Source organism: Arvicanthis niloticus, chromosome 3, assembly GCF_011762505.2.
Source record: "Arvicanthis niloticus isolate mArvNil1 chromosome 3, mArvNil1.pat.X, whole genome shotgun sequence".
In the NCBI taxonomy this organism is placed as follows: domain Eukaryota; kingdom Metazoa; phylum Chordata; class Mammalia; order Rodentia; family Muridae; genus Arvicanthis; species Arvicanthis niloticus.
In genome coordinates this window covers 70,582,908-70,609,844 of record NC_047660.1, presented here as the reverse complement: position 1 = coordinate 70,609,844, position 26,937 = coordinate 70,582,908, and the positions used below count along the sequence as shown (strand labels likewise).

The following is a 26,937-nucleotide window of genomic DNA, read 5'->3' as shown; positions in this document are numbered from 1 at the left end:
TTTTTTTAGATCTCAGGGGTCAGGATGGGGGACATCAGACTATGCTGAAGAAAGATGTATCATGAATGTAACTTATCCGTAACTCTGATAGCTTTGATGTCAAATAGACTAGACTTCTAAATTTAATGGTTTCAGGTGCCAGGTGAAGGTAAATCTGAGAGACAGATAGAAACAGAGAGGGAGGGGAGAGTACACACACATTCGTGTTTGTGTGCATTTGGTGGGTACATACAAAGCTTTGGAGGACAGAGGACACTTTAGTTATCATTTCTCAGGTGTCATCCACCTTGAGGTTTGAGAGTGTGTATCCCTGACCTGTAACTCATCAAGTAAGTTAGGCCGGCTGACTAACAATCCCCAAGACCTTGCCTGCTTCTGTCTCCTCATTTCAGATGATACAAGCTCATGGCTCCAGGCCCAGGCTTTTGCTATGTTCTGTGGTTTGGTTTGGTTTAGGGTGTTGTTGTTGTTGTTGAGATAGAATCTTACTCTATAGTTCTGGCTGGCCTAGAACTTGCTATGTAGACCAGGCTAGTCTTGAACTCAGAGCTCCTCCTGCCTCTGTCACTCCTAGCCAGATGCTGCTATTCTGTTAGCTACAACGTAGCATTGGGAAATGTAACATTTTAGCCAATAAATAGAAGGCCATGAAATAAGGAAGCATGGAAATCTGAGGCAGAAGAATCTCCAGTTTAAGCCCAGCCAAGGACACACAGTGAGACTCTGAGAAGATTAATAATAATATTATTTGTTTAAAGAAGCAAGACGCCGGGCATTGGTGGCACACGCCTTTAATCCCAGCACTTGGGAGGCAGAGGCAAGCGGATTTCTGAGTTCGAGGCCAGCCTGGTCTACAGAGTGAGTTCCAGGACAGCCAGGGCTATACAGAGAAACCCTGTCTCAAAAAAAAAAAAAAAAAAAACAAAAACAAACAACAACAAAAAAAAACAATCAAAAAACAAACAAACAAAAGGGCAAAAAGAAGCAAGACAATGGGAGGACTCACACAGGTTGATGAGTCCCAAGAGTTCGAACTATTTCCATAGATAGATTCCATCCCTCCAGCTGGGGAACAGAACCAATGAGAGCACAGGCTTGCTGGAAGGTTTTCAGTCAACAGTGCTGAGATGTTTCACAGTGAGAACCACATGGAACTAAACATTTTGTATGTGACATGCATGGGTACAGGTCAGGAGGCAAACTTCTGGAGACAATTCTTTCTGGACAACTTGTGGGATTTAGGGATCAAACAAAGAACATGAGGCCTGTGTGCAAACACTTCTACCCACAGAGCTACTCCCCTTTGAACAGCAAAAAGAGTTGGAACAGATTGCTCTGTGCAGTCAGTCATCTGATTTGCTTAGTAAGACATTGGTACTGATCATCTTTTCGTTACCAGTGAAAATATGTGAGACTGGCTAAGTTTATCAAACAAAGATGTTCATTTAACCTCCAGTTTGAGACGCTCACAGGCTTGGCACCTGCATGGGCTCAGTTCTGGGAAGATCCACTTGGCTGTCCCACGTCATGGCAGAAGGCAGTCTCCAGACTGTGTGCAAATGATCACATGGCAGTCAGGAAGAGGGAGGAACTGGGCATGGCCAGGCTCAGGTTTCTATGACAAGCCTTGATGGGAACTACCTAGGACCTCATGAAAACCTCCCTAATAGATCTCATGTGACCTAAAAACCTCCTGTGTGGCCCTAAGTGCCCCATGCTACACTAGAGGGCACCACTGGTCACATAAGATGATGCAAGACAAGCCACATGCAGTATCACATAATGGGAACTATAAGGCTATGTGTGGCATCTTAGATATTCAAACGTGGGATATAAACAAAAAGTGATGTGTGTTGTTTTGTTATTGTTTTTAGATTTCTTTATTTTATGTATATGGGTGTTCTGCCCGCATGTGTGTTTGTGCACCACATATATGCAGTGCCTCAAGAGGCCAGGAGAGGGCGTTGGATCCTTCCGAAGGAGGATCCCTCAGAAGGAGGAAGGATGTTGTCTGCCATGTGTACATTGGGGTTTGAACCTTCATTCTTTGGGAAACCAGCCAGAGCTCTCAATGACTGAACCATCTCTCTAACACCCAACACAGTGTTTGATCAATAGATAGGGGTACAGCCATGGATAAGTTATTTGACTATTAAATCATCTTTATCCATATACAAAATGGGGATAAATTTTATCAGAAGACTCCTCAGTTGACCTGCTCAGGATGGGAAATTGATGTGCTCATTGTAATAGCCGTTTAAAGCATTGAATTATAAGGAGTGAGACCTTACGCACTTATCGTCATTGAATTTTTAGAAATCATTTTACCGTGTGTATATGAGTGTTTTGCCTGTATGTATGTCAGTGCATGATTGGTGCCCACAGATGGCAAAAGAAGATGTTAGATCAACCCTGGAACTAGTCATCACGTAGGTGCTGATAATTGAACCCAGTCCTTTGGAAGAGCAACTAGTACTCTTATCCACTAAGTCAACTCTAGATCCCCGAGCACCAGGCAGTCTTTTTGTGTAGGATTTTATTACTTTTCTCATTTGTGTGGTGAAAGCCCTGACAGAAGAAACTTAAGGGAGAAGGGAATTGGGGGTCTCATGGTTTCAGAAGGTGCAGTCTGGCGTGGTAAGGCGAGGGGGGGGGTATGGGAGCATGTGATGGTGTCTTGCTCATGCCATGAGAACAAAGCAGGAAGAGAACAGGGCAGATAGCAAAGCCTGGCTCTGATCTTCACAATCTCACCCCTAACAGCCTCCTCCCACCAGGCAGGCCCGGCTGCCTAGGCCACCACAGCCCACATGACAGCACCACAACTAGAAACCCAGTGCTGTTCAGGATATGAGCCCATGGGCAAGTCAATCTTCCACCCCTCTTCGATGAGTCAAAACATAGTAGCTGTGAGGCTCCTGTTAGTCACCTATTTAATGAGCAATATGTAGAAGACACGGTCACAACCTCACCCCCCAAAATTTGGTCTATCCCCTCAATTAGACCAGGATCATTAAGGTTTGCAATTAGTCTTTCCTCTCTCTCTCTCTCTCTCTCTCTCTCTCTCTCTCTCTCTCTCTCTCTCTCTCTGTGTGTGTGTGTGTGTGTGTGTGTGTACGTGCACAAGCACATGAGTTTCTTTTGAATGTGAGTATCTGAAATAAAGTCATTATAATGATCCAACTACAGTAAATGCAGACTCTTCACTGGTAACTTTGGTCTCCTAATTAGATGAACAGTTATAATGATTCCACATTTCTCTTCTGTCTCAGTATCATTTACATTCCTTTCTTCTTCCTTTTATTTTTGAGATTATAATACAATTACATTATTTTCTCCTTTGCTTTCTTCCTTCTAAACCCCTCCTTGTTCTCTCAAATTTATGGCCTCTTTTTCTTTACACACACACACTCCTTATACACAAATACAGCTTTCTTAGTCTGTATAATGCTGCCTGTTTTTATGTGTTTCAAGGGCTGACCCCCAGCTGGTGTGCTCTTCCCTAGGGAAGACCATTTCTCCTGCCCTCAGCATTTCTTGGTTGCTGGTAGTACTTTGTCTAGAGCTGAGCTCTATCCCCACAGTAACACGTTGGTGTCATAGGTTTTTTTGTTTGTTTTGTTTTGCTTTTAGACTAGGCAGGAGTTAGGGGGAGGAGTTGGAGAGGAGGGAATGAGGAGTAGGTTTGATCAAAATGTATACACAAGTGTAAAATTCTCAACTAAAAATTAGAAGACCCTTATAAAGTCTTGAGAGATCCAGTATTTGTCTAGAAAATGGCTGAGTGGCCAAGAGCACATTTTGTTCCTCTAGAGAACTTGAGTTCAATTCCCAGCCCTCACATCAGATAGCTCACAAAGGCCTGGCACTCCAGCATCAAGGAGCCCAGTCCTCCCAAGCCTTGGGCACATGCACATACATGCACATAAATAATAATAATAATAGTTATTATTATTATTATTACCTAGTATCCTGTAAATACCAGGATCCCTCCCAAAGGTTGTTCCAGTGACATATTAAATCTTATTAAATGGGCTGGAGAGATGGCTCAGTGGTTAAGAGCACTGACTACTATTCCAGAGGTCCTGAGTTCAATTCCCAGCAACCACATGGTGGCTCTAATGGTATCCGATACCCTTTTCTAGTGTGTCTGAAGACAGCTACAGTGCACTCACATTCATAAAATAAATAATTTTTTTAAAAAAATCTTATTAAATAACTTGAAATTTATCTGATTTTTTAAAGGAAGAATAAATAGTCCACTGCTACACAGGGATACTTTGTAGTAAGTGTAAGAGTATTATTCAAATTTATCAAAATAGCCCTTAAGTAGCAGGATGTCACTCACTAACATACAGATATATGACGCAGAAGCATGACCAGTCCTGAGCCTGCAGAGTGTTTCCAGGAAAAAATAATGTGTCATATTGAAAAGGGCAGTGAGTTAGTAATCTACCCCCTGTGTAGCTCTGAGTAGCATAGACTCCCAGGGCTTCTCAAGCCTTTAGAAAGGCCTAAGGATCATTTTTGTCTCTTTGATTCTGAGTTTACAAGGCAGGAAAGTCTTCATCCCAGAGAGTACTGAGGCTGTGCACTCAGCACTGAGTCCTCAGCACTGTGATCCTGAGGGTGGGAAGGAGAATGGGGGTCAAAGCTGTGGGGGGTCCCCTGCTAGAATCCATGCTCTCTGCACATTCTGTTGAAAGCTCTCATGGGACTTTGGCCCCCTTCACGTTTTAAAACAAGATTTGAAAACCAGGAAATGGCTGGGCAGTGGTGGCGCATGCCATTAATCCCAGCACTTGGGAGGCAGAGGCAGGCAGATTTCTGAGTTCAAGGTCAGCCTGGTCTACATAGTGAGTTCCAGGTCAACGCAGGGCTATACAGAGAAACCTTGTCTTGAAAAACCAAAAAAATAAAAAGAAGAACAAAAGAAAACCAGGAAATGGTACCTGGATCCTGGAAGCAGGAAGTGGGGGGCTGTGATCAGGTGAGTCCAGACAACCACTCTTGCCACCAACTTATAGAAAGCAGAGGCATGAAGATGCTTGGGAAGAAAATGGAGGGAAGAAAGGAATTTTAACGGATAGCCTGGAGCAGTCCTGCACGAGGAAAATGGAGAAAACTACTGGAGTCTCTTATTAGGAGAAGGAGCTGTATGCATCGCTCAGTTTCTGCTGTTTAGAAAGAAAAGGACACAGGCAAGAAATACTGATCCAGGTCCTAGTGAGGGTAGAATTCTGGTCCAGGTCTTAGTGAGGGGTGGGGGTGGGTAGAATCTAGACTATGTTACAAGAAACCTACATGGGGTAAGGGATGAGACAAAGTCTCAGTGTAGCCCAGGATGGCCTAGAACTCCTATAATGATCTAGCTCAACCTCCCAAGTACTAGAGCTATGGACTTGCTATTAACGTGTGCCACCGCATCCAACTCTTTCATTTAAACACACACAGAGACACATAGACACACACAGACAGACACACACAGACAGACTCACACATATGTGCATGTACACAGACAACACACATACACACACACGAGCACTCATCCCTCTCTGTCTGAGACGTCTCAGGCTCAGTTGGCTGTCACCTGGATTCCAGGCCATTTGAAACCATTTTTACGGCACTCAGGGCTTCATCCTACGCAATGGAATTCTTTTGGAAGCAAAGGGAACTCTTTGAAGGCTCTTTGTTTTAAGGCAGTGATTTTCAACCTGTGAGTTGTGACCCTTCTGGGAGTTGAATGACCCTTTCGTAGGGGTCGCATACCAGATATCCTGCATATCAGATATCTGCATTATGATTCATAATAGTAGCAACGAAAATAATGTTATGGTTGGAGGTCACCACAGCATGAGGGCCTGTGAGTAAGGGTTGAAGCATTAGGAAGCACTTTGTTTGGAGGAATTTGGTAACTATTTGACACATTACCAGTCCTATCCATGTTTCCACAGTGGAAGCAGAGACATGCAACTTTGGAGCTATTTTCAACTGTAGATTCAAAACAAAATTGAAACAAAGCAACATTCAGCGCCCAAATCAAGAGCTACCCCTCAGTACTAGGCTGCCCAGATGGTCTATGATTAGCCTCCGTGGGTAGCAAGGCTTCCAAGCACTGCCACAGCTGGAACATCAGCTTCCTCACGAGTAGAGAATGGAAGTTACAAAGAAGCAGAGTAGATTTCCTTGTCTGCTGTCAGCCTCCAAGTGAGGCATCTGACAGAAAACACAGCCGAGATGGCATCTCGCATCCTGCTTATATTCCTAAGAAGCTGCCTGACACCATCTGCTTCAGTCAAATCATTCCCCATTGACTAAACTTGTGATTTGTAGGATAGATTGTCTGGTTTGAGCTCATTAATCGTTCCCGGCAGGAACTCTTCAAACCCGAAGATTCCGGTCCCCATCTCCCGAGATTCTCGCTCACCATTCATAAGCTGGAACATATTTAAGAGAATTTATGGAGAGTGTTCCTGGAGATGATTTTTTTTTTCTGGTGTGTACAGCTGATCTCCGTATGTTGGGATGATTGACGATTGACGAACAGAAGCTTTTTTTTTTTTTTTTCTGTTGTAAGCAAGTCCATACATACGATGGTTTGGAATGGGCTCTCCTCAGCTGTTCTTGTAAATGCATAAAACAGTCATCCCAAGTATGGTCAGGAGCTAGAGAAAGAGAACGTGTTGACATGAGCCTACCAGTGAGTGCCACCTGGTCTGGGTCTGCATCCACTGGCTGTACCAAGAGCACGTTGGGACTCACAGTGTGCTTCAGAAGTTGGAGGGATTTTGTTGTAGTCACTAGGCCTTTGGGAGCTATGCTGTGCAAAAGCTGCTCACGTGCGTGTTGTTAGTCAAGATGTTGTTTTGCACTTGTGATTGTGATCATTAACTCTGCTTGGTCTGGTGACATCATCTCTAGCTCTCCAACTAAATGTTACATACAGACATTAACCTGAAAGTCAGAGCTCACTCAAGAACAATAAAGTCGGGGGCGGGGGGCGGGGGGGCGGCGGCTCAGGGAGTTAAAAAGAAAAACACATCTGTGCAGTTGCTTATTCGTGGGAACATAGCTCCAAAATCAAGACTATCAAAGCATTGTTGGCTAACCCTGTCTAAGAGTCTTTGCTTCTCAAGAGTGCCCCTCCTTTGGGGACAGAATAAACTGTGTGACTTGAGCCAAACAGTCCTTAAAAGTGGATGTGAGCTGCATGCACATCCCATCATTAAGGTAAGCATGGTTGCTTAGCTCAGCTGGTCTCTGGGAGTGAGTGCTTGCCCACACTCAGAGAAAGTAGCCATCTTGCAGGCAAATGATGTGTTCCTTGGCGAACACATGTGTCCCTTTCCTTTCCATTTAGCTGTGTCTGTAAACAGGAATGTAAGATTTGTGTAGCCCTGGTCCTGTCCTATTTTCTGTTGATGACCTCGCTGTCTCTAGAGGCAGCTGCATAATTTTGGCTTCTTGAGGCTTCCATCGTTCCTCTGCTCTCACAGCTCCCTCTGTGCAGCTGAGAAACAGTGGCCAATGGCAGATTGTTAGGCAGTTGCCCACTCAAGCAGTGCTCCCCAAGAGCTCACCTGGAAGCTCCAAATTCTGAGACCTTCTTCGTGTCCAAGTTCTCCCTCGGGGCTGCCAGGCTGCCCAGAAACAGCTTTCCAGCCTTCGGAGTTTCCTAGACAAATGTTTAAAATGCTCAATACAGACAGTTAATTTTTCTTCCTTAAACAATAGAGCACATAAGGGATTTCATGTTTACATCTTGGATTTTTTCACTCTAGAAAGGAGCCTCAAAACATGGCCAAGAAACAGGAAATGTTCCTCTCTCCTTAAGTGAGGCTCTGTAATTCTGGCTGTCCCCAAGTAGCTTAGGAGCAAAAAGCTAAACACATTCAAGAATCATCCTCTCAAACTGCTGTTACTTCAGGCAGAGTTGCTACTGAAGTCCAGCATGGGAGACTGCTTTGCCAGAAGGCTGTTTATTCATCTCCATTTCTCCAGATCTTACCTCTGGAAACACTGATTCTGTGAGATATAGTTCGCTATCCATAAAAATACAGAAGATAAGCGATAGCCAGTTCTAGTCTACATACACAAACCCTAAGCATACACTGCCAGACAAGTCTAATTTTATATAAAATATCAGAATTAAATAAACAGTATTCAGACTGTGTAATCTATTGACTACAAAGGAGAAGAAGACGTCTGTGTCTGAGGACATTGAAGGTATTTCCCTTGCAAATGCATAGACAGTACTGAATTCAGAGAGGCGGTTCAGTCTGGTGAGTTGTCCAAAATGAAGGGTCCCATGACCTATTAGGTACAGAACAGGGACAGGCCGTTTACCATGGGAACCACAGACATGAAGTGCCTACACGTGAAGACCAGGTGGTGAAGACCAGGCAAAACTGGTTCTGGAAATCCCAGCAACAGACAGCTAACTGTCCTGGCCATCCAGTTTCTGCTGTTCCTCCTTCATATGTGATGTCAACATGGACTCTTCAGCTTGTGGGTCCTGCAGGCTATAACCTCACAAAGGCAGAAATTATCCACTGTCAATCAAGCCTTTGTTTGCTCTCTTTTTTTAATGACATTGATATGACCAAAGTTACGTTGTGACTACAAAGACACCAAACACAGATGTTCTAGGCTTGGCTTCAGTGTCCGGTTTTCTGAGTGACCTTGGACACTTGTCATATCTGATGTCTTTGATTCCTTAGCTGATCAAATGGCTAGAAGAGGTGGGAGAGATGATATGTGTTTAATCACATGTTTATTTAGTGTTGGGGGCTCACACCTGTTGAGGCCCACACTCTGCCTCAACACTTTTCCTCAACACTTTTGGGGCTAAGTGCTCTGGTCAAGAGAGAGTGTGGCTCTTGGGGCAAGAGACGCAAAGAGTGGAGACAAGACAGGGTGTGATCAAATCTCTTCTATTTTCTCAAGTCTCCCTCAAGTCTCCCTTATTGAAGGGAATTCTGAGGTATTTATATACGCAAGCAGGAGAACACAGGTGAAAACATTTTACCACGTGCACCATACAGCTGAGGTCACTAAACAGCAAAACAAGCTATGTGGGATAAACAATATATTTATCAGAGTGTGCTTCAGCTGTTATAGGCTTTTGACAACCAAGTCTTTCATCAGGGTATATGGTTCCAGATGGCTGCAAAGTTGATCTAGCCGCTTTCTACTAAAGTCGGCTCCCAACACACACCCAGAATGTTACAAGTCCTACACCTGACCTACATTCCCAGCCTGAGCCTGCTTGTTGTGACAATTCAAGAATGCATGAACGAACGAGGGAAGCAAATCACACCGTTTCTGACACTTTCTGGTCTTCTGAAAATAATGTTTTTGGCCAAAGTGTTTAAAAAAGAATGCAGCACCATCATTAAAACCCCGTCAGGATGACTCCATTGGGCACATAAACAACATTAACACTCACCCTTCAGTAAGACCTTGGCATTGCCCTCTCCTGAGTTCCTTGAGGGTTTCACTGAGGAATGTAAATCTCTGTCCCAACCCCATCTGCTACCTGGTGAGTCAGAATGTTCACTTTGAGGGAAGCCATTCCTGAGGCACGGCTTTTCAGAAAAACATCATGGTTATCTTAACATTTTTAGGATATTTTTCTTAATTCTGATGTTCCTCCAGAATGTAATTTAAGATAAAAAGATCCTGGTTTGGCTTCTTGTATGTAGATGCTTGCCTAGCTCAGCCCTCAACACCCACACCAGAGCAGACCCACGAAGCTTGTGAGCCATCTCGTGCAGTAAGGTGTTTTCTGTGTGGTCGGGTAGGCGACTGCTAACCCATGTTACAGGAGTCCGTGCTATGCAGAGCCGTGGGTTTCAAACAGTTGCATGGAAGAGCCACTTGAGCCAAAGAAAAGCATCGCCATAGAGGCAAAGGCGACAGGCTTCTCGACTCACACACTTCCGTAATCCATTGTCTGTGATAGGGAGGACCATGGTGATTCAGAATGTAGCTCGGCCTCCTCAGAAATTCTCAGTAGTTCTTGGGATACTGGGGCAAACTGATGGAAATTGAAATCACCTTTTTTTTTTTTTTTAAACTTTCTTCAGCAACTTCCATGCAAAGTGTTGTTTAGAATATTAACGCTGCCTTAAGGCTCCTGGCTACTGTGTGCTCCCGAATGATTAAAGGGGGTGGCTTAACAAATGGGAAGAAGTGCTGATTGCATCTGTGTAGCCCTCGTGTCTAGTGGATTTGTCTTTTAACATCTGTAACCCTAGTCACTAGTGCATAGAAACGCTGTCTGTAGAGCTGAAGAGAGATTCCTTGTTGCTGTTGCAGACAGGTGGCTCTCAACTGCCTGTAAACCAAGCTCGAGCAGATCTGATGCCTTCTTCTGGCTTCCTGGGAAACCTCCCCCCTTCTCTCTTTCTCTCTCTCTCTCTCTCTCTGTGTGTGTGTGTGTGTGTGTGTGTGTGTGTGTGTGATTTTAAAATTAAGTCTTAACAAAGAAAAAATACTATTTGTTGAATGAGTATAGATGGATAGATGGGGTAGAAGAATTCAAGGATGGATAGATAGAGGGATATATAGATGGATATATGGATGGGTGTATGGGTGGGTGGGTGGGTGGATGGATGGATGGATGAACCGTCTAACCCTGAAGTTGTTTTTGTCACTGCATTGGGCTTAAGAGTACAGGCCTGAAAATCATAGAACCTTGGACTTTAAACTCTGACTCTTGTCACCTCTTCACCATCTCATCTTTGTTCCTTAATCTCTCTGCCCTCAACTTCCGGTCTGTGAAGTGGGAGCACAGGGAGAGAGTGGATACCATCTGCCTCATCAGATATTGCATGGAGAGCAAATGGAACAGTGTGTAAACCTAGTGAGTGCCTGACCTGCAACCAGCCTAGCAAATAACAGCTGATGCTGTGGTATTTTCCTGTCATGTGACCTATTCTTCAGAGCATAAAGGACTGGGCAAAATAGCCCTCGAGATGAAAGGCTGTGCATTTGGGAGAATAGTAGTACAGTATCCCAGCCTAGGGAAGGTAGAGGCACCAGAGCAGAGAGTCTTTATTCATGATGTCCTCAGACATCTACATGTGCAGGAGACATGAGAGCACTGGGATCAGGCAGGAGTAGGAGGAAAGACGCAGAAAGTGCCTCCTCTTCTCCAGCATCCATCCTGGTCCTGGTGAGAGCTGGAGGCTGCTTTCTTCTCCTTCCCCAATTAGCCATTCTACGCATGTGATAAGGCCAACTTTCAATTATACAGGGAAATAAAAAAAAATGGGCAAGGGAAAATAATGTGTCCAAATGAGCTAGAGTGTTTTGGTGGGCTAATCGCATCCTGGAAGATCATTTCTGGGAGGGGCCGAGAGATCTCTCCTGGTCTTCGTGGCCTCTTCAGCATTGCACCCTCAGCTTTTAGAGCCTGGGACATCATGGACATTTGATAAATGCCTGTTGAATTTATCTTTACTGTTTTGCTTATGAGGAAGCAGATGTCACCCAGACTTGTAATAAGTTCTCAACCTGGATTTCTGAGTATAATGGAAGGACTAAGAATTTCCAATAAGAACTGTATTATTGTATTTAGTTAGTCAGCATTGCTTATAAATGTTAGGACAAGGTTTTGTAAGTTCCAGATACTAATATTTAACAGGAAAGGAAGTAAGTAACACACACACACACACAAATAAATCTGAAATCTGAACACTTAAAAATACATGGAAATTTCATTTGGGGATATAACTCACTGGAGCTTTTATTTAGGATGCACGAGAGACTATTCAGTCCTTAGTAAAAAAAAAAAAAAGCCCCCTAAGAAGTGTTGGAGATAAATAAAGGCCCAGTTGAGACACTATTACAGAAAACAGAGCAGAGCTGGTAACGGTTCATCAGTATACAGAACAAAGGTGGACATGGCCACTCTTCCGATGTTCTGTCCGTGCCCACGTCCTCTGCTGAGATTGCTCCATAAGGATCCGCACCATCAGGTTAGCAGGTACTGAGTTTACTCTTCCATAACCAGTTTTGGTTTCTCTGGGTTTAGTTTTCCTCTAACAACTAGGATAACAGTCTCTCTGGCCCTTGACAATCTCTAGATGCACTAGCGCAGAGTAAATAAGTTTCTCCCACAAGCTCATGATCGCTGCTGATGGGGAGGCCTGAGGCAGGAAAGGACTATGTGACTTCCAACTGAATTCCCAAGTTCTTTTCACTGCACCAGGATGTGCTGGCTTTGGTTGATCTCTGACTCCAACTTCAACAGAACAAGTACCCAGCAAGCCAAAGCAGGGAGTGTGTAGCTGTCTCTGCTACTTTGTGGGTTCTTCTGTCCTCTACCCCTTCTCTTTCAACCCCCACACACACACTTTCACACACCCCCAGCACTAAATAAGAGAGAAAAAAGGATAGAGATGAAAGGAAAGAGATCCCTGAACAAAGCCAGGGGTTGGAAAGGGGCAATGTTATTGTTAGATTACCTCCTGTGGATTAGAGGCATCGAGTTCCTTGGGGCAAATTTGATCTTCACTGTCAGGATATCTAATTTCTTGTTGTTGTTTTTTTCTTTGTGCATGACTACTTAATGAACCACAACCAATACCAACCAACAACCAACCAACAAACCCACCAACAGCCTACCACATTTCTCTGAACCCCTAGCATTTATATAACCTTTGAAAAATCCCCAGAATTCCAAACATCACACAGTCATAGAAACTATCTATTGCTGGCACGAGGCAAACAATAGTCAGCTGCTGTGGACAATCTGACAGTCTGACATATCTGACACCAGGGATTAAAATGAAAACATATTCTTGTCACTCCTGGATCCACTTCCCTGTGCATACAGATGTGACAGCCGGAGATCACAACCATGGATCCTGGGAATGCAAGGCAGGAACGACTCTGGGATGGAGACCTCAGGTGTTGAGTCAGCGCATGGAGAACAGACTCCCTGGAGCCAGGCTTCAATGAGACAGCTCATTTAATTGGAGAGCAAAGGCTATTTAAACCTTTGGGGAGCGGGTAAGAGTCTTCAGGGAGAGTGTACATCACTGGCCAGGACCAGGCTTCTAAGGATGCCTCATATGCAAAGGGAGGAATTTCAGACATTGTTGGACATAACCTTATAAAGGAGAGGAAACCCACCTTAGCTGCCAGACTTTCCTTTGTGACCTCCTCTGAGGGGCAAGAGTTGGGAGTGGGCAGGGACTCGTTGGTTGGGATATGTGTGTGTATGTGTGTGTGTGGGGGGGGGGGCGGTGATCCTACTCTTGTCCATCTCAGGATGATATTTCCAGAGTTTTGACAGGCCGCAGCCCTACTCTGGCTCCAGACTGGCTCCCTCAGTCCCCACATATTGGCTCCTTGGCCCCACATATCCTTATGGTATTTCTTTGTTTTTTTAAAGAAACTAAAATCAATGTGTCTTAACCCAGAATGGGAGCTCACATCTCCCGCTGCCTTGCAAAAATACAGATCCTAATTCAGTAAGCCCAGGAGAGGCCTAAGAGTCAGATTTTCTATCATGGTCCCAGGAGGTGCCAGCACTGCTAATCCCTGGGTCCAGAGCACTTTGGGTTCTGATTGAGAATCACTTATGCTTTCAACAGCTGTGTTTCTGGACTAAGGGAAAGTGTATCATGAGGTTTCAGCGTGTGATTCATGTTCAGAGAAGCCCTGGGCTATCCCTGCCCTGTCTCCTCTAATGTTTAGAGAAGCCTTGGGCTGTCCCTGCCCTGTCTTCTCTTGCTTAAGAAGAGTGAAAGTGGTCATAAGAGAAAGCATGATTCAAACATTTGTCTAAGGATGGTTGTCTTCAGTCTCACCATGGCTGTGATAAACCACCATAGCCAAGAGCAACTTGAAAAGTCTCACCATGGCTGTGATAAACCACCATAGCCAAGAGCAACTTGAAAAGGCAAAAGCTCGTCCAGCTTATACTTCCACATCACAGTCCAACGCTGAGGGTAAGAACTTAAGCAGGAACCTGGGGGGCAAAGAACAGGAACGGAGACCCTGGAGGAGTGCTCCTCATGGCCTGCTCAAAGTTTCATACACAACACAGAACCACTGGCCCAGGGATGCCCAGCACAGTGGCCTGGGGGCTGGGTGATGAATCCTTCCACACGAATCCTCGATCAAGAAAACGCCCCCACATTCTTATCCATTAGCCAGTTCTTATTGGCAGTCCCTCAGCTCAAGTTCCCTCTTTCCAGATGACTCCAGGTTGTAACAAATTGAGAGAAAGCTAACCAGCACGTCATCACGGACTCTTTGCACTCAAAAAAGATGAGGTAGCATTCAGCCCTACCTCTTGTTTTTCGAGACAGGGTTTCTCTGTGTAGCCCTGGCTGTCCTGGAATTCACTCTGTAGACCAGGCTGGCCTCGAACTCAGAAATCCGCCTGCCTCTGCCTCCCAAGTGCTGGGATTAAAGGCATGCGCCACCACTGCCCGCAGCCCTACCTCTTGTTAAGCAGTGACCACACCAACAAAAACAGGTGGACACTTGCTCGACCTGGAAGAGCTAAGCAAGTATCTCCTTACTCTGCGGTAGCTAGGAGTTGAGATGAGTCAGAGCTTTAGATCCTGTCTATGAAGGGCTAGGAAATACATGCTAGTATCACTTTGGTGGTAATGAGTAGAGTTTTAGTAAATAGGAATTCACAAGCAGGTAATACATGAATAAAGAAAACAGAAAATATTTAATAAATCACGGCTACTTTAAAAATTTCCACTTACAAATGCTTTTCACCTGAGAAATTATTACATGGCCTTCATATATAAAATAGTTATACAAATCAAGCATGTACTGATATTAACCATGAAGAAATTTATTTTAAAGCCATTCTTTGGTACACACAGAATTTTATCACCTATTAAAAGACAAATATCAAATTTGCAAAGTAGTAGGATGTATGAGTATGTTTATTTTATATTAAGAATTAAGTATTAATTCTTTTGTGATGCAGACTTGTAACTCCAGCTACTTGGGAGATTAAGGCAGGAGGACCTCAAGTTCAAGGCCTCTCTGAGCTACAGAGTGAGATTAGGTCTCTCTAGGGCTCTGTATTATACTCTATAAGAACAGAAAACCCTGTACATACAGGGAAACTGCTGCAATTCAAAACCTACAGTAGCTGCGCATCTGAGCCAGGTGTTTTGGGCAGTGTTTGTTGGCATTGTGTGGTGTATTCAACGTTAATCGAGCGCAGAACCAAGGCCACAGTGAGGTCATCTCAAGCAATATGGTTGCGTGCTGCCAGAAACCCCTCAGATGTGTTACGTACTCTATTTTGAATTAAGTTTTGGTAGTCGTATGTTGAGAAAACTTTTAATACCACCAAACCTTTTTGCAACCCCCACATCTAGTTAAAGGACCTCCACATGGGGTGGTGATCATTGTTTAAGAAACTGTTAAATAGATCAGTAAACACACACCTCGACCACTTGTCGGGCAGGTAGAAGGGATGGGGGCAATAGACAGGGAGCAAAGGGAGCCCCTCAACTCCTAGGTCAGAGCAAGCATCTGGGCTCAACCAGCCCCAGTGACCTTCCAGGCCTGTTCTATCTGCTGCCAGGATCTGAAGGCTCTTGCCAACCTTCTCTATCTGTATATCCAGTAAGAAGTAAGAATCTTCAACTCCTGGCCCTGCCCTGGGCACCAGGTTATGCCCTGGCTCTGGAAGCCTCTTACAGTAGTGGTGACTGATAATACTCCAGTAGATGTGCTCAGAGCAAACATGAGAATGCTGTTTCTCTAGGCTAGGGAAGAACAGTACAGTTTAAATGATAAATGCAGCTCCAAGTCAAAAATTCCAATCGTTATATGTAATCACAGACCACAGTAAATCAATTGCATAAGCTCAGTACCACTCTTTCCATGGTCCGACACCCACAGGGGTAAGTTGTGATGGTTTAGCATTCAGGAGAAGGGCAGAGATGAGGAGAATGGGGCCCGGGATGCAAAGCTTGATAGCTCGTCCAGAATCACATGGTGATTCAATCAAATATAATCAAGAAGCCAGGAGAGGCTAAAGCATCCAATTCTTCTTAATTAACAACAAAAAAAAAATCACCTAATTATCAACATAAGCTCCAATTGTGGTCCTTTTGAATGGTCATTTATGTGTTATTGTTGAATTTGACATTTAGATGGAATGCTTTAATGAAAACAAGAGCCAATTCCCTAATCAGTAAATTGCCCTGCTAGTGCCTTGCTGGGCCTCTCAGTCTCGTTCTCTTACAGAGAAGCTAAGTTAAGAATTAGGACTACATAATACACTTCTAATTATTTATAACCTTTCTTCTAACACTGGAAAGAAGAAAGATGGTCGTTTGATCAAGGCAGACTTGAGTGTTTCGGGCTCAGAGAAATAGTGGAACCCATGGTGCTTTTGGCTGCCCTGTCTGCAGTAGGATGTAGATATGCTCTAAAAATGGCCGACTTCGGCTGACTGTTATCCAGATAAGAGCTGCCTGTCTGTCCCTATTACTTAGGAGCTGTGAGGCTCTTATGGTAGTGAAGACTTTGTGGTTCAGATCAAGACAAGAGCTAATAGATGCGGCTTGAAAATATTATTTGTTAGCTCCTTTCAAGCAGTTAGCCAGCTTCTCTTAACAGGTGCTAGTGCTGGTGGCATGGTATTAAAAAAGCCCCAGTTCAGTAATTCTGGCCAAGCATGGCCTTGGGACAGATGCTCAGTCAGAAAGTCCTGGCTACTTGCAGTAACAAACATGGATTGTCTTGCTGGTCCCCACACTCAGTGGTGATCAGGTAGTTAAGCACAAGGTAGGATAGTATGTGATATAAAGTGCTAAAGCACTCACTGGGTAGGTGTGCAAGGGGGTGGAAAAGCAGGTACAATTTAAGAGCCATCTTCAGAGAAAGGCCTTAGAGGAGAAAGTTGCCCTGAAAGACCCCTCCTTTAAACTCAGTGAGCATTTTTCTCAATGCAGGTGTGGGGAAACTTTAAGAGAAATGTCTGATTAAATCTGCTGATCATCACTGTTTTCATTACTTAGTGTCATAAACAAGTCAAAGCCTGTCCTTCTGTCCGAACTCATTTCTGGACATTGCTTTTTGTGACTAGAAATTCTTGGGCAAACCTGAGGATGGCATGTAGAGTTAGGAATGTAAGGGGGTGGGATCTAGAAAAGTAGAAATGAACCCAGTGTGCAAATTTGGAAAAGGCTGGACCAATTCCATTGTCCTTTGAGAGTGCTAGGGACTCCTGCTTAGGTCGTGTCACATAAGTCCTGCTGTCAATGTCTTTGATGAGACCATATGAGAGGCTCCTGGATGAATCCTTTCAGAGTCACTTGATTGGAAACAAAAATTGTAAATGGGAGTCTTCTGATTTTTTAAAAATGTCTATGTTAGGTTTTAGTCTAACTTAATCCATGTAATGACCCTTGATGTCAACCAACAGTTAGCTGAAATAGATTGCCTACGGGATGATACCCAGTTTTGCCATTACAGAAACCGACAATGAAATGTTCTAAAGATGAATGCTGTAACATAAGTCTGCTGGAAACATTCTAATTTAGTTCTTAAAAAACCAAATATTTAAGTGATAGCGTGAAGGCAGAAGCAGACATGTCTGCTCTGCCCAAGGGCTGAGCCGTCTGCAGGTAATAAGAGCCGACACCATGACAAGGAATCATGGTATCAGGAAGGCTTCTCAAGAAGCAGACACAGCATGGGGATGGTTCATTTCAGTAGCGTATGAAGAAAGATTTAATGAACAAAAGGATTAAGTCATAGCCACTTGCCAAGTTTGTTGTAATGTTCTCTGCAGCATTCTCTTCTAAAGTCCTGGTTTGGTTTGGTCTGGTCTGGTCTGGTCTGGTCTGGTCTGGTCTGGTCTGGGTTGGTCTGGTCTGGGTTGGTCTGGTCTGGTCTGGTCTGGTCTAGTCTGGTCTGGTCTGGGTTGGTCTGGTCTGGTCTGGTCTGGTCTGGTCTGGTCTGGTCTCCACAGGCACTTTCTCTTCACAGAAAGCATGCAGCTTCTCCCCCTGGCTTGCTGGGAACATCCCATCTACCACCTACACCTCTGCTTTGTGGCATGATCTCTCTTCTTCCCTGAAAAGGAAGTAGAGTTGGGGGATTCTCTTTCAGTGTCCACATATTCTAAGCACTGGGTTTCTAAATGTTTGGGCAAGAAGCAGAGAGCAAGCATGCGGAGTTGAGGCTTTTGACTGACTGGATGTGCTTGGAATCTGTTTTCTGAAGCAGTGGTAACAACGCATGTGAATTTTTACCTAATAACTAATGATCCTGTCTTCTCTTCTCCCCCTACTTACTCAAATCTGTTCATGACCATAAATGTGAGTCCTGCTGGGGCTTTTTGCATGATGTCATTGATCAAATTCTATGCCTTTGTATTTTTCAAACTGTATTCTTGAAATACTGTGAATCTTTTTCTTTCCCAAAGCTTCCCACCACAGAGCCTCTGACCACAAATCCAATCAAAGAGGAATAATCCAGGTCCCAAAGTCACCTAACCATTTCACCCTTGAGTCTTGTTTAAGGTGCTTAGCCTGACTTGGTGATATGAACTTTTAATCCCAGCACTCAGGAGGCTGAGATAGGTGAATCTCTAAGAGTATGAGGCAGCCTGGGCTACACATGAGAGCCTGTCTCAGAAAAAAACAAAAGAAAAGAAAGGAAGGAAGAAAGGAAAGAAGAAAAGAAAGAAAGAAAGAAAGAAAGAAAGAAAGAAAGAAAGAAAGAAAGAAAGAAAAAAGCAAAGTGCCTAGAATTCTATATCCAAAATAGTGTTAGTAGAAATTCATTTGTTAAGTTGAACTTCTAATGGTAATGCTCAGATGCACTGAAATGTATTCTCAAGACCCATCAGGAGATGGAACGCTAGCTATGCATGAAAAGCAGATCTGAACCTTTAGGAGGGGAAACAGCACTCCACCCACCCCAGTTCCTTTCAGACAGTAACCTTTCTGAAATTCGGCCCGGGCTTCAAGGGCTCTTTCTGCTTTAACCCTGATGCATACTGACCGACCTCCATTAGTAAGACCTCGGAATAAGGTGTTTTGTGAGTCCTGAAGTGGTGTCATCAAGGGTTCCCCTGATGCTCTAACTGGGGTGGAGGGCAGCTCTAGGGATAATTGTTAAAGTGCACTGTGAGCAACAACAAGGGGGGTGCTCTTCTGTGATACTTTGTCATACGTAAGGGCACAGGGCACACAACCTGTCACCTGAATCCTAGGGACCTTTTCCCTTGGGACCTATTCATTTGTGAAATAAGTTAATATCTTTTAACAATATACAGATATTTGGCCTCCCATTCTACCTTTTCAATCCCTAAATTAGAATGACTTATATTTTAAGTTTTTATCATATATTAATCATGCATAGTAACGCACATCAATGAGTTTTTCATATATGTATAAGTATGTATATATACATATATAAAGACCATATTCTACCATAACCATCTCTTATAAAAATGATTTATTTTTTAGCTTAATTATATTATTGGATTACATTCTAACAAATGAACATCTAGAAATTCAAAATTTTAACAAAGGGGGCCTGGAGAGTTGGCTTAACAATTAAAAGCACCGGCTGTACTTCCAGAGGACCCAGGTTGCATTTCCTGCACCCACAGTTTACAACTGTCTGTAACTCCTGTCTCACAGAACCCAATGCCTTCTTCCGGTCTCTCTGGGCACTGCACACACAGAATACATGACACACAGAGACATACATGACACACAGATAAAACACCCATACACATAGATAAAATAAAGGGACAAAGTTCAAAGTTAACAAATTTCTGTGAGAAACAGGCAACTTCTTGAGTTTAAAATGTAGGTAACGGAAAAGCTTAAAGCTGTCCCTGGGTCTCTGTACTCACAGAACCTAAGCTTGAGGTGAGAACCCAGGTCACCTGCTCAGATGGGGGAGGGCCATGTTAGGTAGGTGGGGATCCTTATTGAGACATAAACACCCAACATCCTCAACAGTCTAAACTCAAACTCCCAGTGGTAGCAAAGAGAAGTTGTGGCTGATTTGAACTTGAGGGAATCACAAGCATAGAAAGTTCTCTGACAGTTCCTAAAACCACCTGGACTATACAGGGAAATGTCTCTCAACAAAGACATAAGCAGTCACCACTGCCAGTTGCCAGCACACCAGGTTCATATACAAAGGAACTGGATGAGTTAATAAATCAAAAGTTTGAGGTCCCCGTTAAAACAGTAACGCCACTTCAGATCTGCTGAGGCAAATGAAAACAAAACCAAAAATAATGACACACCTGGCATAGATCTTTTTCATTTATTATAGTCATCTCAAATTAATTCCAAAATTGTCCACATGCTCATAAAATTCAAAGCATGGTATTTCATCCATGGACCGGGGTCTGGTGTGCACAGGGATTTTGTCAGGGGCTCTTGCCTCTTAATTTTGAAATCATCGAGTGATGTTATCTTTCTAGAGACTTCTACCTCTCATGTGTTAGGAATCTGTCCTCATAAAAATGTCTTTTAAATCACAAATCACAGAATAAAAAAAGAGCTGAGAAGTGTGTGACCCATAACAAACGGCCTCCGTTAACATTAGGACAGAGTTTCGTTGTTTGAGTGGCACAGTCAGACCCTGGCTCGAGTCCCTCATATAAGAACCTGCCTGACCGTGAACCAGAGAGACAGCAGGTCCAGTATCCTACACCTGTCTTTCCTCTACAAACCCTGTCACTTCTCCTGCCAGGAGGCAGAAACGGAAGTTCTACTTAATATTCTCTGAGTCCTAAATAGGCTAAAATTTTTCTGCCAGAATTTTATCTCAGTAATTAAAAATGAAGGCAAAGTCAAAGTTGGCTAAAGGAAATAAGAAATGAGTCTGAACACTTACGACACACACAGCTAGCACATATTTCCTTTCCAAGGTGTTGAAAGGGGGTCACATCAAAGATGCTAGGAGATGGAAAGAAAAGTCGTGAGGTAAGATGAGGCCGGAGAAGCTGGCTGGCCCCACATGGTATAATGGAGATTATTATGGGGTCAGGACACGCTCAGTGCTGCCATGCTATGCAGCCTGGCTGCTATAGCAGATTGTTTTTAGTTGCTTTTTTTGTATATTTCAAATAGACATACTCAATATTTTGTGTTTACTTTTGGGTCATTTGAATTTATAAATGCTCCCCAGGTTATGACATTCCAAAGGCAAGTGTGTACAGGGCTTCTTATACAAACGAGTACAGACTTAAAATTTCTTACAGAGATTCCTAAAACTATAAGCAGAATTGAATCTGTACTATATACAATCCTGAGTTGTCATGTCAGTGATTCAGGTGCAAAAGAGTCGTGATTGCACTCCCCTGGGCAGATTTTAATATGAGTTCTCACATGATGAAGCCATCCGACAGCACGCTGCCCCTCCTACACTGTTGTCAACATCACAGATGCAGCATGAATTTAGGGCTTCCACTCGAGTAGAACTTGCCAATTCCTGATTTCTGTGGAGGTTTTGTAAAGGCACACTTCATTCTGCAGCATTTAAACATGACTCTGGGACAGCCCTCTGAAACAGTCGTTAGCCACTGGCTACCACACAGTAGTCAATAGCAAGTGCATTCTAGAGCCTCTTGCCAGAGTCCTTCTGGGGCAGCTACCACCAGCCAGGCTAGAAGGCTTCTCATAGTCTACTTTTATCATTCTTCCATCCTGACTCATAAGCAAATAATGTTTAGTAGTAGTAGTAATAATTTTTAGTATTATTATTTTCCCTGAATGTCCATATCTTCTCTCTCCACGGGTCACTGCTTCAGGTGAGTTCTAGAAACAAATGCAACCATGGTACCACACCAGCCACCTCGTTAATCCTGTAGCTCTGTACCAGTCCTACGCCTGTTTAGGACTGTTGTTACCCCCTTTGCCACTTTAGACCCAGTTACTCCAGAATAAGAGCTAACACCAAAGACTACCTAGACCTAGGGGCTTGTCTTCACCCCAAAGTCATCTCTCATCTTCAGTTTCCTCCTTACAAGAAGATAGACCTGAGTAAATGTTTCAGTGGTTAGAGTACTTGAAGTTCTCACAAAGAACCCAATATCAGGCAGCTCACAACACCTCAAGTTCCTCGGGATCTGACACTGTCCTCAGGCCTCCAAGAGCATCAGGCATGCACATGGTACCCAGACATACATACAGACAAAGCTCATACACATAGAGTAAAAATAAATAGATCTAAAAAAAAAAAGATTAAGAAGAGAGGCCCGCACTGACCCTGTGTTTCTGTTCTTCTGGGAAGAAGAGGGCATTTGCCCAGCATAGTCTTCCTTTGGTTAAGTGTGACATTCAGCACAGCTGTAACCTCCCAACCTTCTCTAAATGTCAGAAGTTTTGTGTGAGGTTCTATGCTTGGCTGCCCCTGCAAGATGACTTCAGAGAGACCCGAGTGTGGGCAGGATCAGAGGGTTCCCTCTATGATAAAGAAGAGGCAGCCTTTGACAGAAAGTCACCAGGAAAAAAAGGCCCTGGCATCTTAACTACAAGTGATTTATTAGACAGAAACAAAGGCACTCTCCCCTCTGACTTCACTCAAGCTTAGGAAAACAAAAACAGTTTTGTAAGTATCTATTCAAATCCCTATAAGCCAATTCAGTGAGGAAGATACCTACCTCGAATTCCAATCACCAGTGGCATCCTGGGACACTGGCAGCTTCCCACACTTGCCATTCCACCAGGAGTGAGAGGCAACATGGATCTTGAGAAACCTTTAGGTCCAAGAAAACAAATTGGCTCTATTCAATAATGTAATTCATCTACTATATACACATTATATTAATCTGAGCATCCAAATCAAAGTGAGGGCCCACAAGATGACCCAAAGAGTAAAGACACTTGCTAGCAAGCCTGACAACCTGAGTTCAGTCCTTGGACTCACTAGTAGGAGTGACCCAACTCCTACAGTTGTCCTCCTACCTCTACCTACATGCCGTGGTACATATGTGCAAGTACACATGCATCCTAAGTAAATACCATACTAACAACAACCATGAACCATCAGACATGGATATTGCTTAGTGATTTCGTGATTGCCTCTAAACATCCTAGGTACCACAGGTCCCACTTGCTCTGGTCGGTCCCTTTTTAGCAAGTCCTATTCTGTGGTTTCAAACTCACTTGAATTCCAGCTGTGCAGAGGAAGCCCCATCTGGAAATGTGGTCATACCTGGCCAGCATCATTTGAAGTCCCCACCAGAGGTACAAAATCTCAGAGCTGAGCCAAGAATATTCCAGCACTAAAGGTTTCAGACAAGTCTGCCCAATTTTACATAAATGCTTAGACAGGCATGAAATGAATTTTCTGGATGTCTAGGTTTTCTTTCTACTGGATTCTCTCTTCATTTTGTTGCTGTTTCCTATTTATTTATTTTTGTTTTGCTTTGTTTTGTTTTACCAATTCTTCTCCAATTGGGAAGAAGTGCATTTTCCAGGGAGTCTTTTCAAATAATCTGTTCTTTAATCTAGTGAAAAGGCAAACCTGATAGGATTTTTTTAAAAGTTGTATCCACATATCTTTAAGGTAGATAAAAAAAAAATCCTGTGCCTTCAACAGAATCTACTCATATTAGAAATTTGTTAACCTAAGTAGATAATAAATGTTAAACTCAAAAATGCCCCTATCCACTCCCAACACACTTGTTTTGTTAATAAAGATCTTTTTATTATTTAGTCTTTCTGATTGCTCCACTTCACACGCAAGGTCAAGTGGAAACAGTATTGAGCCTCGTTGCTCTTAGAGTGTTGCCAGCTAGCCAGCAGACCATACCATTACTGTCGCAGACATGCTTTTTGGCAACAGTCTGCATTTTGGCTCTGGCCTTTATTTTCTAAGTGGGGTCATGTTAATCACCTGCTCTGGTTCTTACATAGGAACTGTCCCTCCAGAAATGCGGTCTAAAAACAATACCTTCCACTATTTGAGCCATCTGGTTTACCTACTGCAAAACACAGAAAGTTCTTGCCAGTAAAGAAATACATGGCTGAAAGTAGGGACAGCAAATGCCTCACTGGAGGGGTTAGAGCTGGAGATGGAGTTTAATGGCTTCCCTGGAAAATGTTTTAAAATGTATGTGGCTCAGTTCCACATTAGTACAGCAGCAGTCAAAATAGACTGAGGGAAAAGTTATGAATAGACTTATTTTGTAAAGTCACTTTACACGCCCATCAAAACCAACCAAGGGTAACATCGGCTCCCTCAGCATTGATGTTGCTTAAATCCCTCCTTTGAATGCCTTCAATTTAATTTGGCCAGTTATGTGCATTTTGTTGCTTTTTCCTAGTTTTCTGGAAAATAAAAAAGGAGCCATGCAGATGTTGCCCACTGTGTGGAAGGACTGACCGTGCTTACTGGGAGCGCTTTGGTGGCTTCTGAATGAAAGCCTTGTTACCTGAAGGTGTTTGCCAGATACAGTTTGACATGAACCCTGAGGGCAAGGGAAAGAATTAGCCTTTTCAGTGTGCCTGCCAGTGCCCCATACCCTGAGGTCACATCAGTGCTGGCTTCCCTCCTTGAGCCCCTACCACCATTCAGAGGTGACAGTTTCTTGACTCCTGTTTAGACTGACTAGAATCAGCCCTGCAAAGATTCCCCAATGGTGACCAGCCTGCCTGTCCCTTCAAGCCCTCCATACTGATATGGGTAATATCATGCTTGGTGTTTAAAACATAAAATTACCCAACAATGCTCTTTTCCCTTTGGTCAGATGGCCACTTTCAAGCTGTCAGCCTTGCCCACTGTGTAGGTCCCTGCTCCAAAGTCTGATTTGTAGGTTTTAAATAAAGCCAGATCCAAACTCACAAGCACTAAGACCAGGTATGTGAGCATCGTAGGTTTGGGCCACAAGCAAATCCAGGCAGCCTCCTTTTGAACCATGCAGAGGATAGGATAGTCCCGGGCCTGATCAGCCCACTATGACCACCAGTGGAGTGTAAGAGTTAGTCATGGTATCTCTGAGGGTTCAAAGGTATTGTGGGTTATTCTGCGTCCCAGGCTAAAGTGGGGAGAATAACCTATTTCATTCTATTTTTTTTTCCAGTTCTCTCAGGCCAGGCACACCACAGCCCTTTGAAACGATCTGTGTCCCTTACCCCACCCATGAATGTGCCAAACCAGCCTCTAGGACATGGATGGATGTCTCATGAGGACTTACGAGCTAGAGGACCTCAGTGCCTCCCATCCGATCATGCCCCCCTGTCTCCACAAAGCAGTGTAGCCTCTTCAGGAAGTGGTGGGAGTGAACACTTAGAAGATCAGACCACTGCTCGTAACACATTCCAAGAAGAAGGTAGTGGTATGAAAGGTGAGTGACCACATGAGGAACCCAGAGTCCAAGGGGAAAGAGAGGTGGTCAACAGGAGAGAGGGGGCCCAGCCCCTCCCCTTAGGCTCCCGCATGCAAGCCATGCCTTTCAAAACTCCAGAGTTGGCCCTGGAGGAAGGTCTTGGAAAGTCTCCTTCCAGCTGATAACAATGTTAGCTGGTGAGACAACAACCAGGCAGGCTTTGGGGACAATGCCAAGGGCAAGCTCTGAAAGTGCCCTCGAGCTGGCATTAATACAGTCCTGACTTTCTGATCCTAGATCAGTGCTCAATGATCACTTGCCCCAACCCAGAACCCATAGCAAGAGAGGTCAACATCTTTTGTTTTCTGTGCACTGACTCTTGGATAATGAAGGCTCCTGCCAGCCTGGATAGGGTCATCTGAAAAGACGCTAAGCTACTCCACCTCTGCCTTGCTATGGCCAGAGACCTGTAACTGATTCAGAAAAGCAAACAGTTGAGCCTTTATTTATTTTTCCTAATGCAGAACTGTAGTAATATTTCTTTTTATTACTCCATTCTTGTTTGAAGTCCAAAGAAACCTTTAAGCCCTTTTCTTTGCATCTGCTTCAGGGACATGAGAACCACCAGTGTTTTAACCTGGGTAATAGATTTGCACATTGATGATAAAGACATATTGTGCAACCTAAATAAATGTTCCTCCGTTGCCTGTCAATAGACCCTCTCCTACAGATCCTCCTCAGGAGACAGAGATTTCCAAATCACCAATGATGAGCTCACAGAGGATGCATGCGTCTGTGTTTTTAGATGCCAGTTGTTAGAGGGATAGAAGTCCTTAGGGGAAGATGTTCTTCAGAGATATTCTGATAACAATGTTAGCTACTGAGACAATAACCAGGCAGGCTTCAGGGACAGTGCTGAGGACAGGCTCTGAGAGGGGCCTCTATGCTGCTGTTAACACACAGTCCTGAGGTTTGCTGTTTCTAATCCCCTTGTAAAAGAGTCTCTTGACCTCATCCCCTCCCAAGATGGGAACCTGGCATAGAGTCTATGCCCACATCTTCTCTAGTGCCAGATTCTAAGAGGGCTGTAGGTTGAAAAGCAGAGCTCGTCAGCTTAGGGAGTGAGGCTGTCCTCCAGCCTTTCTCTGAGCAGTTTATGGTTATGTGTCCCTGTCCCAGGCCCTCCCCACGATGGGCATGTGCCAAGAGACCCTTGGAAGTAGGATGTGTCTTGAAGTTTTCCACTGGGGATAATCATGAGTCTTTACAAACAGCTAATGCAGTGGGTCATTTTGGCATACAGGGTGCATAACCCCTCTTCCACAGGGCTCGGGACTGCACAATAATGGAGAATGGGTGAAACCCGTTCCCAAGGGATGCTACATCCAGGTGAAGTGTCTGGACAGCCTGACTCTGGGACAGTGTATGTTGTTCCACTGATAACACAAGAGAAGCTTTGTTTGTGTGTTGACCAGCAAGGTGGACCCTGAGGAATAGGCCATTTGCTTGGAAGAATGCCAACTTCACTGCCTAGTGTCTGAGCACGGGCTTCCTTCCTTCCTTTTTCTTTACTTACTTGCTTTCCTGTTACTTCTTCACTTGTTTAGAGGGCTTATACACACTTA

At 43.9% G+C, this 26,937-nt stretch overlaps 1 protein-coding gene across 4 annotated transcripts in view; it reads left to right on the top strand.

Moving 5' to 3' along the window:
* Samd4a (sterile alpha motif domain containing 4A) overlaps positions 1 to 26,937 on the top strand; it is a 215,418-nt gene that overhangs the window by 137,273 nt on the left and 51,208 nt on the right. For 2 of the 4 annotated variants that reach the window (XM_034497027.2, XM_076931169.1), the window contains exon 3: positions 25,067 to 25,330. The exons of the other annotated variants lie outside the window; for them this stretch is intronic. In XM_034497027.2, coding sequence (XP_034352918.1) covers positions 25,067 to 25,330 — 264 coding nt within the window. The remainder of the gene's footprint in view (positions 1 to 25,066; positions 25,331 to 26,937) is intronic. 4 annotated transcript variants of the gene reach the window in all.